At 38.5% G+C, this 14,021-nt stretch overlaps 1 protein-coding gene across 1 annotated transcript in view; it reads right to left on the reverse strand.

Moving 5' to 3' along the window:
* LOC104403706 (nesprin-1-like) overlaps window positions 1-14,021 on the reverse strand; it is a gene marked incomplete at its 5' end in the record, with an annotated part of 103,455 nt that overhangs the window by 31,318 nt on the left and 58,116 nt on the right. The window contains 6 exons of the mRNA XM_010011945.1: window positions 6,506-6,672; window positions 7,719-7,877; window positions 9,245-9,400; window positions 10,127-10,252; window positions 12,851-13,045; window positions 13,709-13,943. Coding sequence (XP_010010247.1) covers window positions 6,506-6,672; window positions 7,719-7,877; window positions 9,245-9,400; window positions 10,127-10,252; window positions 12,851-13,045; window positions 13,709-13,943 — 1,038 coding nt within the window. The remainder of the gene's footprint in view (window positions 1-6,505; window positions 6,673-7,718; window positions 7,878-9,244; window positions 9,401-10,126; window positions 10,253-12,850; window positions 13,046-13,708; window positions 13,944-14,021) is intronic.

Raw genomic sequence — 14,021 nt, forward strand, 5'->3', positions numbered from 1 at the left:
CCCTGTGCGACTTGACCTTGAATTGGGGCATCTACCACATCTGTGGACAAACTGTTCAAGCGAGAAGACTTGGTCTTTGAATAAATAAGTTTTAGAGAGAGAAATCCAGCTAAGTACTTAGTGAGAAATCCTGAATCTCAAGGGATGTTTTAAGTTGTTCTTGGTCTTAATGGACTTCTTCAGATTTAATTGAAAATTGGAATGTAACTACATGGTGACTTCTAAGTAGTATTTTTCTTGACAGCCTGACCCAGCAACTGGAATGGCCAGGAAAAATTAAATAGTGGGGGTTTTCTATTCAAGCGAACATTAAGCTTAGAGAGTGAGGAAACATTTACTAGACCTTCATACTATCTCAACATTTTTTCCTTCAGACTGTTTCAACTGCAAAAATGTCTGTCAGTAATTCCTTTATTCCTATCTCCACATAATATAAGATACATTAGTGGAAACAAATTGCTTCTAAGCCTTTTTCTTTTTCTTCTCTATTCATGTAGTATCACAAACAATTTTGAGTAAGATTCCATTTTATGCTTCTACTGCTCTTCCACATAAGTGTTTCAATATCAGAAAGCTTTAAGAGATGAGTGCAGCTAGGAAGAGATTGACTAAATCAGGTTGAAAAACACAGGACTTCTAGATTTGTCAAACAAACAAAATGTCACCTAACTATCCCATAATTCAAACAGAGCAATTCACATTTTTTCTGTAAAACTAACCAGCAAAATTATCAAGTGTTTCCATATTTATATCCACAGTTGCAGTTGACCATTAAGAGTCTAACAGGGGTGTCATTTTCTGACTAAGGAGAAATGCAAAGATCTTAGCATCAACTTAAAAAACTTAAAAGTTAAATTTTTTCAACGTTTTTGTCTCTTTCTAGCCCTCTCTTTAGATCACAGATAGTAAAACCAAACATGCTTAAGACCAGTTCCAATGCATCTTCCTTCCCAGAGTCTCATGACCAACAGCTAAAGGGTTGTAATCTGAAAAAAAATCTTGGTAATTGGAAAAAATCTGGGCAATCTGAAAATCTGGCTAGGAGGGGACTGAAGTCAACACAGTCATGCTGAAACACTACCCCAGTCCCCGTCAAGAGGTTATCACAAAACACAGCTATGTGTTTAGCCTTGGAGAGATACTAGGAAAACAACTGATGTCTGGGGACACCATCTCCTCGTCACCTATGGTTGTACATACAGTGCTTTGTTGGTTTGGATCAATTAAAACTTGGTCATCGGGGGAGCAAGGAGGCTGATTACCACTCTTCTTGAACTCACTATAGCTTTTCAGTCTCTGACGTTAATTAAAATGAGTGAAATCCTGTCAATTTTCTGCTTAAATTTTTTAAAGCTGGATGCTGCTGATCCTTTGAGGGCATGCTGGAGAGGAAAAGGGAACAATGAGTCACCTCAACCCTGTGTAGAAACAATGTCACTCTATCATCTGCAAGCCCAAGGTGTGGACCAGGTTTTTCTTGTTTGCAGTTGCGTTGTATACTAACTTCTGTGTCAGATTTTATAATGTATTTTGTCTGCAACACCTGATAAAGGGCCAGTCATTTACAAAGTGCCCTCTTTGCCTCAGGCAGACTGCACAGGAATACATCTCTGCCAGAGCAAAAAAACAACCCCAGCCCAAATAGAGATATTTTCAGTCACATGACCTAAGTTACTCAAGAGAGAAAACAGACAAAAAGCATGACATACTAAAAGAACAATACAACCAAAACCAAAACCTACTGCTAAACCTGCCCTCCTGCCAAACTGTTGCAATTCCATACACCTAAATTCCAAAAGATTAAAAAAACAAAAACAAAAAAACAAGCAACCCCTCCCCTTCCCCCCCAACCCTCCCCCCTCCGAAAAAAAAAAAAAGGAAAAAGGGTGACTCCATTTCTGCCCGCTGCTACATTTACAGTTAATCCTGTTCTTTTTTTGTATGGAGTGTAACATAACGGGTTCCTTGCCCATGGTACAAATAGAAGCAAATAAACAAGTGCTTTTTGGAGAATGCTGGGCTGGGTTTTGCCTGAAGTGCAATACAATGTTGTGCCTCTAGTTGCTCTGAAAATGTATCTGTGAACAAATCTCTGAGTTTTTCTTCTTAATTTTAGCAGGCAGATGCCCATGCTCTTCATCACCTTAAATACCATGCCTGATTACAAACAATTCTATAATGTATTTGCCACAAATATAACAGCTCAAAATCCTGTATTACCATGCAATGGCAGGACCTGAGATCTAATGAAACTAAAAGCTCTGCTTAGAGACTTGAAAGGTTTATAATTTGGCTCATTCAAGTACATGGTATCAGTAGCCAACTGTAATTTTGACCTTTTGAGATTTTATTTACAAGATTATGTTTAAACATCTAATTAATCCAATAATTATAATAATCCAATAGTCACGCTTTTGTTGCACCACTATGCATGTTGCTGCAAGAGACCTGAGACAACTCTTCTCCTTGATAATAAATATTCTGCGTTGAAATAAAAGGGTTGGAGCCATGACATGGTTATTTTAAAGGTTGTTTTTTATGTAACACACACACATCAGTCTTGTCACATTTTACTAATACTTAAGACTCTCAGAAGAAAATACTGCAGAATTCAATTATTTGGCTTTACGGTTTTCTGACAAAAATTCATCTGAAAATTTGAATGAGGTTACGTTTCTGTGTTCCAATTACTGTACTTCTGTTTCCCCAAGCAAGTAATAACTTTAAAATGTCTATTTTACAATTAGAAAAGGCAGTGGGAGAACAACTTCGAGCTGAAATTAAGAACAAATAGCTTAAATCAACTAGTTCTAAATAAGACAGCCTTAGATACTACTTAAACCTAAACAGGAACAATCCTGTAAATACATAACAATGCATCATATAGAACTCATAGCTACTGCATTAGTCATTTAGACAGCTGGTTACTAATATTAAACTTTAAAAGCAACACAAAAAAAGCCAGTAAGAGCATGTTAGCTAAGTCTGCACAAAGCCAGGAGAAAGCAGAATTATTCTTTTTTTAAATGTCTATTTGGAACTGGAGACAAAGTTTCAAGAAACACTCTATGAAACAGTGAAAAACAGTACACTAAGAAAAAAAGTTTTTACAAATATCAGTTTAAAAATGTATTTTTATGACTAAAAAGAATTATTGTCCAAAGTGCAGTACTACTATGTAGCAGCACACTAGTAATATGAGTTATATTTGCTCTTCAGATCACAGTTTCCCTTTCAAGGAGTAAATTGCTAGAAGTGTAAAAAACAACCACAAAACTTCTAGAAAGGATAATGTGAAGAGGGAAAAAGAGAATCTGAATCAAAAATCCAGGAGATGCAGGCTGAGTTCAAGTATTACATGCAGTTACAAAACAATCATTAATGTTTAAAGGAGAGAGAAGCTTTGATAAGTTGTTTGAAATACTTTCTTTACAGCCCGTATCCTTCTCTGCCTTTTGTTATAGCCATGCTCCTTTGATGACACAGTGAGCAAATACAAAATCTGCTTTCTCTTGTGTGTGCATGCTCTTGTATTTAAAAATACCAGTAAAACCAGGCTACAGTTTCCTTCATACAGCTAAGACATTTTACTAGTTCTAAGTCTGCATCAGTAACAAAGAATTATTCTGGGATCCAAAAGTACCAGCTACAAAACAAAGTATGCTGGTATCACTGTCACCTGTTTCTAAACTGAACAGAAACCAGTAATTTCCAGCTAAGGAGTGATTTTTACATATCAATATTTCAATTAGTTTCCCAGCAAGACAAGACTTTAAGAAAGAACCGTATCAATCAAAAGGAAATAAAAATAGCTGCCTGCCTCGTAGTATCACAATTACAGTCTGGGAGATCTGAATCCACACTGTTGTCCTCTGCCATCTTCACAGCATGTAAGTCATCTGCCACCACCATGAAATTTTCCAGCATTAAAAAGAAGAACTTCCACTCCAAAAGCCTGTAAACACTCTACTTTGGGCGGGGGGAAGAAAGGGACCACAGTTCTCTTTGCTGGTGAGTACTGTACAGAAAATGTTGCACACCAAACAAATGCTAGCAGCCGTTGCTTGATAACATGAGACTGAATGGTGACAAGTGGTCATGTTTCTAAATAAAACTTGCATTCATCAACATGTGCCATACTTGACCTCCAGGAATGTGGACCGTAAGTGCTAGGGGAAGGGATGAAAATGCATACAACAAAACCTTCTTTGCAAAGCCTGATCAGTTGCAGCAGTAGCACTGCTTCCTGGCTGTAAACATCTGTAACATTTTTTGCACTGGAGTGGCACATCAGAAAAATTCATCTGAAAGGATGAACATGTTCTAGAAGGACAGAAACAGAAGTCTCTGATACAGAAACAGAAGTCTCTGATACAGCTACCTTTCTGTATCTCTCTCTTCTGCAGTTACAGACCTCAGAATAGAGAGGCAATTTAAAAGAGTGGGTAAGGAAACAGAATGAGAAAAAAATGGGAGAGGCTTAATACAAATGAACGAAGAAGTTTCACTGCAGAGCGTAAAATCAACAGGTAAATATTCAGACTGGATGCATATTACCATCCTGCATTACTAAAGCATTTTCACAGAGAACTTCCTATTCATTCACAGCTGTAGGAAACAAACCACTAAGAAAAATGCTCTCAGCAAGGAACGACTGTAGCTTTGCAGAAAAGCACACAGACTCTAATAATTTATTAATGCTGTCAGGGATCCAGAATATGAAAAGATGCATTTTATTCTCAACACCAGAACAATTAAACTGCATTTACTGCTGAGTGCAGCCAGAATCATGTTATATGATACATTCCAAACTCCAAATATTGTAGCAGGAACACACGTATAACAACATATTCTAAAGAGTCTCTGAAGCCTTCTAAAAATTGTCTTGGGGGATGCAAACCATTTTGTCCAGTGGGAATTAGACATCGTATCTGTACTTTGTACATATATTAATCAAAAACTTGGGCTTTTAGCCTAAGTTATGGCTGAACTAGCAAAATTTCCACAACGTAGCATAAAACCTCTCCACCATTTACTTCCCAACTTCAGCAAAGCAATGTTCAAACTTTGCAGGTTTTTTTTTTTTTTCACTTCAGTAAGCACTGGAATGGAAAGGGTTATATGTTTAACTGCATACAGTAGTGCTAAGCATGCTAGTTGAGACGGCTATGTTGAAATGATCTGGAAATGAAAGTAAATAAATATTTTGCATAAAGTAGTTTAGAACTAGGACTTGACACCCTGATTCATGATAACAGAAACGAGAAAATTTGGGTGTATAATATTGCAGTTTATATCTCTACACCTCAAGAATTATACAAAATCCATAATCCTTACCTGTCCCTAGGGAGAACACTAACATCTAATGCTGGATAGACAACACAAATCTTTTAAAGGTATGTTTTGCAGTTTCTGAAGGCAGTCACTTTTTACTGGAAACTTCCTGAATGCATTATTTGAACATTTGCCCGAGTAGGTGTTTCAAAAGACAAACACAAAGATATGGCAAGTATACTTTATGTTCAACAACTGGTGATGTATCACTTCCTCTAAAACCAGCAGGCTCCATGACTGTAACACACCACTTCCTGACTTAATTGTACCGTAAGAAATATACAGAGTTCATTACTTTAAAATGAACCTCTATAAAAGGAGATGGAGCCACCAGAATGCTTCTGCTTACACAAAATTTACTGCTCCCATGCTTACAGATTTCAGAACAGGAATGCAATAAAAGTGTATGAAAAAAGAATGGATGAAAATAGATGTTGAAACTAAAAAACCCCTTTTGCTGCTGACAGGACTAAATTACTACTAATTCATATGACCTTACATCACAGAAATATAAAGTATTTGTACATTTTATGAAGTGCAAAATTGTGACAAAATTATTGTCAGTAATGGGAGGGCGGCTGTAGCAAAGCTCATCAGAAAGTACTGAAACAAATAAAGCAGTTTCTTCACGTATCATGCAACAATCATGTATTTCTTTAAGTTATGAAAATTGCTCTTACATTTTTGACCTTGAGTAAAAAGAAGCAAACCCCAATGTGCACGTATCTACCTGAAGTTACTCTACTCATCAGTGAAAAAGTATCAGGCAGAAAACCTAAGACTTAGTTCAGGAACTGCTTTTCTCCAAATCCAAAAGTACAAATAAACTGTTTTGATTCCTCTGCCAAGAATTTTCTAGAAAAGCTACACTTACAACTAGTTTTAAGCACTAATCTGAAGTAAGATGGCACTGGAGCAAGGCTAACTAACTCTTGACTGCAACTGATCCTTTTGTTTCTGCAGATAATATTTTGAAATTTACTCTTCTTGAAGAAATTATGTCAGGTACAGTACAGTAAAACAGGAAGGTGAATTTCACAGAAATGCTTTGATTGTTAAGAATAAACTAATTTCACAGTTAATGATGAAAAGGCAGACAATAAAAAGATTCTAGAATCATAACATCTAGCACATGAATCTGTCCCATATAGCACTTAGAAACAAAGTTTACCTGGCTGCAATAAGATCTAGAAGATGTTGCCACCTGTCATTGATCTTGCTAAGTTTGTACTCAATCTCTGATGCCTTACTCTCATGGCTAGCTTTAGCAAGTCGCTCTCCCATTTCCTGGAGCTGGATTTTGCTCTTCTGGGCTACCGCAATTTCCTCTTGATAATCCTGGACATAAAGAGAAATCAGGTATTGGGTATTTATTCTGAATACTCTGCTCTACACTACTAAAGGAACCACACGCATGAATGCTGTTTTTTTTTGTGATTGGTTCAATATAGAGACAAACTCTTCAATATTAGATGTGTAACTGTGAACAACTTTATCACATAAGTGACATATTACAGTCTTGACAAGTGCTCTGTGCAGTGGGTGGGGAACTGGTTGACCGGCTGTACCAGAGGGTGGTGGTGAATAGCTCCTGTTCCAGCTGGCAAACTGTCACTAGTGGGGTCCCCCAGGGATCCGTATTGGGCCGTGCGAAGAAAGGCTGAGAGAACTGGATTTGTTGAGTCTAGAGAAAAGAAGGCTCAGGGGGGACCTTATCACCAGGTTCCAGAATTTAAAGAGTAGCTACAAAGAAGATGGAGACTCCCTTTTTACAAGGAGTCACATGGAAAAGAAGAGGGGTAATGGGCACAAGTTACTCCTGGGAAGATTCCAACTGGACACAAGAGGAAAATTTTTCACAAGGAGAAAAATCAGTCATTGGCATAATCTCCCCAGGGAAGTGCTGGATTCCCCAACACTGGAAAATTTTAAGATTCAGCTGGACAAGGTGCTGGACCATCTAGTCTAGGTCATGCTCTGCTTAGAAAGGTTGGACCAGATGATCCTTGAGATCGCTTCCAACCTGGTATTCTGTGATTCTATAATTCTATGATCAGAAAAATGAAAAAAAAAAACAAACCAACCCAAAACAAAACATATATGCATATCTGCTATAGTTAAACTCATTACATGCAATTCTGATAGGACATTTAGTAAAGTATTCAGATGCCTCTGACTTTGCATTCACTTCATTTTCTGTGTCCTGGGAGGTCCTACCTCAAGAAAGGTAGGAAAGGCTGCATAGCAAGAGAACAGAAACGCAGTCTTACAGGAACTTATAAACAGCACAAACCAAAACATCCATTTGAGCTAATTCTCTTTTCAACACAAACCAAGTAAGCAGTTAAAGAACAGCATGTAAGTGTATATGAGCTGCACTATACCTTTTTAAGTTTTTCAATCATTTCTTCTATGAGGATGTCACTATTTTGAGAAACCTTACTTTCCATTTGTGTCAGCCATTCACAGAGTTCCTTATTCTTCTCACTGAAGACAGCCCACTCATTCAGTCTCTCAGTAACTTGTTGTCGACGTAAGGATACCTTAAGACATTTACAGAAAGTAAATAGAAACAAAATAGTAAACGCATTTAAGACGTGCTTGAAACACTCTGTGCCTCAGTGTGAAATCCTCTGGCCCTGTAAAAGTGTTGCAGGCACATTCTTGCCATTAAAACAAACTGGAGATGACCTTAAGATCCTTTCCAACCTTCGTCATTCTATGATTCTTTGAAATTGCTATAGCAGTGGTACCATCTCAGACTATGAATAGTAACAGACAGACAAAGATAGACACTGAAATAAAAATAGCAGCAGAGCATGAGCAACAAAGTAATCTCTCCAGTTTCAGACACTTGTACAACTACTTACTTCCTCCCCATTCTAATCTGTGTTGTTTCTGACTTTATATCACCATTTCAGCTGAGATGAAGACTGCATCTTCCCTTTCATCAGCAAAAGTGATGTGTTCTTTAACTACCGTGTTAGGTTTAACAGGGGCATGCATATATATAATCTCACATTTCCTTTTTGCGGTTCTAAACTTCATGGCAGCTTTCCGGAAATAAGCAATGGTTGAACAAGTGTTGCACTACGTTACATCCTGAAACACTCAGTATGCACAAAACTAAGACAAAAGTTTTTTACTTGTCTACCTCCTTTACCATAAACATACAAGCAGTAACTGCACTGTAGTTTCAGATGTATCTACATTGGCTCATTCAAATGCAACTCACTTGTAACAAGTTCTGTGCTGTTAACTGTGAAGCACCCCTGCTGTGGGGGTGTTTTTGAAGCCTTCACAGGTACCTTACATGAGATAACTATTTCAAAGTTAGCTCTGGTATATCTGGACTGCAATCTCTACTTAACCACAGAAATAACATGAGGATAATCTGAAAAGCTGTGTGAGAGATACTCCACTACCTGGATTTCTAAGTGCAAAATGGAGGAGAGAAACAAACTAATAGCATGCTGCACCTGAAAATTCAAACAATACTCTTCGACTCATTTTGCAGATAAGCAAGTCACCCTCAGACTAACAGAAATGCATACAGGGAGGGGACATCCTTTCTGACCACAGCTCCTTCACCAAAGCACAGTAAACTGTATTACTGTGTTTTCCCCAGCCTGCCATGTCACAGTGCAGCACCACACAGTGTGACTTTGTTGTTTTTTCAAGGCTGCATAAATATGACCTCAGGGCCACGACAAAGTTCAAGAAGTCTAAGAATGATAGCAATAATTAAAGGAAGCATTTCAACACTTGTTTTCCCTGATTCAGCAAGAGTTGTTTTGAACCTACATGTGCTTACATGCATCTCTTTTAAAAGCTGACACGTGCATTTGATTTTTCTCCCAACACTTTTGTAGCATGCATACTCATATCAGTGCTCAGTAACAGTACTTGCCTGGTGGCACAGCTCCTCCCACTGTCTGTGCAGAAGCTCTATGCGTTCACTGAGGACTGAGATATCATCTGCACTGATATATATAGACAGGGACTCCTTCAGCAAAGAGAGGTGTGCAAGGTCATCTGTCCATCCTTCAACAGCATTCTCTAACTCCTTAAAAGAAGTTCAGAAGGAAAAAGGACCAGTTTGCTAACAAATAAAAATTGGAATGTATTGAAGCATGAAGACAAGCATTTCTATGCCACTTAATTAAAGCTCAGAAGCAGACCCACAATTTCAAGTAGACTGTTTCAGCTCCATTTAAAAGAAAAAGCAAACATCAACTCCATATGTAACAATATTTTCAGTTATTAGAGAGGTAAATCCCCAATAGGGAATATGTCAGTCTTGTACCAAGTAGTCACAAACTAATACAGTACTCAAATCTCTCTAAAGTTCAAAGGTATTTGAGAATTCCAAGTATTGGCTTGGACTTCTCTGTACTGAAAATATTTTCAAGTTCTAAACTGCAAAGAATATAGCATAGAAGTATTACCTAAGACCTCCCCAGTAATCTCTCCTCAAATAAAAAGCAATAAACCAACAGTTTAGATACCATGAGTTTAAATTTTTAGTTAGAATTTCTATAATGAAAACATGCCAGTATTTAGTGCTTCTACACTGCTTTTTAGACCCTATTCTGATTTCAGTTTGAGCAGATCTATATTTAACCTGAAGGATTCGCATTATGCTGAGCAAATATTACATGGATAGTGTCTATTACAGGGATGGCTAACTGGTTTGCACAATCAGTAATGTGAAGTCTATTAGCAATGGAAGAGGTTACTGCACAAAGGTAGGCAAAGATAAGACAACAGTCAATAGAGAACAAGTACTTACCTTGCAACGAATCTGCTCTGCATGCAGCTCATCATGGTGTTCTGGTAAAGGCTGAGAAAGCTTTTTTTTGAATGATCTTAGCTTCTCCAGGGAGTCTGCTATGCCCTTTTCAGATTTTTCCCAGTCCTGAAGGCAGAATGTTTGTTAGATTTCATTCAGATCTGGATTACACTTGTATCAGTTGATTTGCCTAACTAACCACTCAATAGTGAAAATTTTTTCATAAGAACAACATGCCCTGAAATCCCCCTCTAAATAATACTCAGTCTCAGAGCTTGAGTCATGTGTACAACTGTCAATTTTTTTTGTGTGTAGGTCTCTGCTAGGAGAAATGCACAAGCCAATACCTCTTGTTATTACAATGTTGTCTAGATCCAACTCCATTCTTTCTGAAAAGCCTCTCCCTGCCAAAATTATTTTCCACTTCCTTTCTTGAATGCCTGTATTAAACATGCCACTGTTCTTTGACAAAAGATCCATTCAGGTGCATTAACCTTCAGAAAAGAAAAATGGTTTGGGATACTGCAAATTCAGGTCAGATTTAAGTATCTGCAGTACCTCCTCTAAATCATGATTCCAGCAGTTGCACCCAGCTTTGGTGTTTGTACGCTTTCCAAAATTTTTAATGTGTCCAATGCAATCAAACCATACCAATCATTTGACAAGTTTTATGTGCCTCACCTGGATGTTAAAGACTATTAAAAAGGTACTCACAGACAGAAAGATCTCTCATAAACCCGTCAACCCATAAAGAATGCCAGATATGGGATACCAGAAAATATGAAACTTGTTTGTCCTGGTCTTCTGTTTCAAGATATTCTTCTCCTACCACTGCCTTTCTATTTCTCTGCTTCCATTTTTTCCAAATCTGTGTCAGTATTTCACTATCATCTTCACGACAGAGAACTACAAATCACAGGTCTTGCAAAAAAATCCCTCTCTTTAGTATCTTCTTTCTTCTCTCCTTTGTAAGTAATATGACCTTATGTGACAGTAGTCTGTGATGTTCTTAATGCAACAAATACTCTTCTAGAATACACACTTGTGCTTCCAACTTGGTCAGAAGACCACTAAACCATCATGTATTTACAACCAAGGCAGCATAATGTAATTAAGACTTTGAGATGATTTATGCAATTTGTGTGGTAATTTCCCTACTTTCTCATCTTCAATCATAAATTTTCATATTTTCATTTAGACAAAATACCACAGAAACTTCAGTCTCTCTAGGTAACAGCTTTCATGGCTAAAATATCCTGACATAATTCCACCACTAGCAGCCAAGGTATGACAAACAAAGCTTGAAAGAGGAAGAAAAATTCACTTATCTGAACTTTTACAAAATACTATTTCATATTCTTGCACTGCTTTGATTCTTGCTATTTACAAACCTAAAGTGTCTGTCATTCTATAATTCTATAGACTGTTGAAACTACTCTAAAGGCATTTGCCCTATTCTATTAATCCATGCAAGTCCAATTTTCATTATCCTCTCTAGAATGAGTAAAAGGGAAAACCAAACAGACCAAATTTAAATTCCAGCTTATCATCCTTAGTACTTAAAGTGAGGTTAGCATGCAGTCTGGACAATGCTTACCTCAAAATAAAGTTCAGGTCTCCCTCCTCCAAGATCCCAGAAGTTTGTCTAAACTAGTAAATACTCAAGGCACTGGAAGGAAACACAGACTACTGCATTGCTAGATAGATCCTGCTATTGACATGCAGAAGGAATAAGGCAGGTCTAATTTTTAACACAGTACTGTGGTGGGTTGACCCTCACTGGATGTCAAGTGTCCACCAAAGCCACTCTATCACTCCCCTCCTCAGCTAAACAGGGGAGAGATAATACCACAAAAGGCTCATGGGTCGAGATAAGGGAGAGATCACTCACCAATGACTGTAATGGGCAAAACAGACCTAACTTGGGGAAATTAATTTAATTTATTACCATTCAAATTAGAGTAGGATAATGAGAAGTAAAACCAAATCTTAACACGCCTTCCCCCACTCCTCTCTCCTTCCTGGGCTTAACTCTACTCCTGATTTTGTCTATCTCCTCTGCCCACAGTGGCACAGAGTGTCAGGGAATGGAGGTTGCGGTCAGTTCATCACATGCTGTTTCTGACGATCATTCCTCCTCAGGGGAAGGACTTCTCACACTCTTCCCCTGCTCTGGCATGAGGTCCCTCTCATGAGAGACAGTCCTCCCTCACCTACTCCAATGTGAGTTCTTCTCACAGGCTGCAGTTCTATACAAACTGTTCCTGTGTGAGTCCCTTCCATGGGTGCAGTCCCTCAGGCACAAGCTGCTCCGGCATGGGTCCTCCGCAGGGTCACAAGTGCCGCCTGGAGCCTCCTCCAGCGTGGGCTTCCCATGGGGTCATGGCTTTCTTTGGCATCCCCCTGCTCTGGTGTGGGGTCCTCTACAGGCTGCAGGTGGAGATCTGCTCCATGGGCTGCAGGGGCACAGCCTGCCTCACCATGGTTTGCACCACAGGCTGCAGAGGAATCTCTGCTCCAGCACCTGGAGCACCTCCTCTCCTTCTGCACTGACCTTGGTGTCTGCAAAGTATGTTTCAGAGGTGGTGAAAAGAAATTGTGAATTTGTGTAGTGTATGTGCAATTCCTGTATGCGTGCTTATCCCTTGAGAATGCTTTTCTTCATCAGGACTTACAGTGAGAAACCATGAACTTTCTGAAGTACAGAAGAAATCACACACTTACTTTCAGTAGTAAGGCAAGCTGTTTCTTTTGCTGCTCCAGCTGGGTGCTAGCTACTTTCCAGCGCTCCTGAATTTCAGTAAGCTCTGTCTGCAGGGCTGCCTCAGCTTCACTGTCAGCAGAGAGCAGCAGTTGCTTCCCAGCTTCCACAGTGAGGATGTAACTCCCTTGCTGCCTTAGGAGAACTTTCTCTTTAAGCTGAAAATGTTAACAGTTTTCTATCAGCTTTTTATTTTCAATTGCAATTAGCAATTCCGTATAATTCCTTCTCAAGCCATACTTAGATTGTGTACCTTGGCTTAAGCAGGAGCTACTGCTCACATGCTTTACCCTAACTTTTCACAATCATTTAGTGCAGCAGACCTTTAGAAAATTTCTCCAAGATAAAGACATGAAAGACTTCTTTCTCCCCAGTAAAAGAGAAATAGTTCCTCTAGAGACTACTATTCTTATAAGCATTATTATCATATGTACCATCCAGCCAAAAAGCTTGAAGACACAAAGCTGCTAAATAGATTCTGTTAATCTCACATGAACATGGACACTTAAGGTATCCTTTTTGGTTAGGTAGAATATATTTCTCAAACAGGACATCATTGTTTTTTTTTCCAAGACAGGTTTAGTTTGACATGAGCTACAAAGCAAAACCAAATTCAAATAAGCCTCAAGCAAGAGGGTCCAGTAAAGTCTCTGTTGCATGTTCTTTATGAACTCCAACTTCCAGTTCCAAAGAAGAACAAACATCCAACATTACTTTCTGCAAAGCAGATTGTTTTAACCTAATACATTGTAAAGATTTTTTTTAAATGAAGGCTGTAAAAAAGGTGGGGATTTTTTTCTCTTTCTTCACATGGGACATACCTGCACTTCATCCAGTAGTGCTCTGGCTTGCTGCAATGTGATAGGAATGTTGCGTAGCCCAGTCACAGGTTGACAGGATACTTCCACCAGCCACTTGCGCAGCTTCTCTGCCATCTCCCTATAGCGTTGCCACTGGTGAATCTGGCTGTCAATGATCCCCCTCCTCTGCTGTGCCCGGCGAATTACTCCTTGCCATTGATCACTTAAAAGAGTCAGCTTCAGATTAAATTCATCCCTATTATAAATAGATAAAGATACACAGTAATCTTCATACATTGATCTATTTTTTAATGAAATAAACAGAAGGGAAAGA

Source organism: Nestor notabilis, unplaced genomic scaffold (genome assembly GCF_000696875.1).
Source record: "Nestor notabilis isolate BGI_N333 unplaced genomic scaffold, ASM69687v1 scaffold16210, whole genome shotgun sequence".
Taxonomy (NCBI): Eukaryota; Metazoa; Chordata; class Aves; order Psittaciformes; family Psittacidae; genus Nestor; species Nestor notabilis.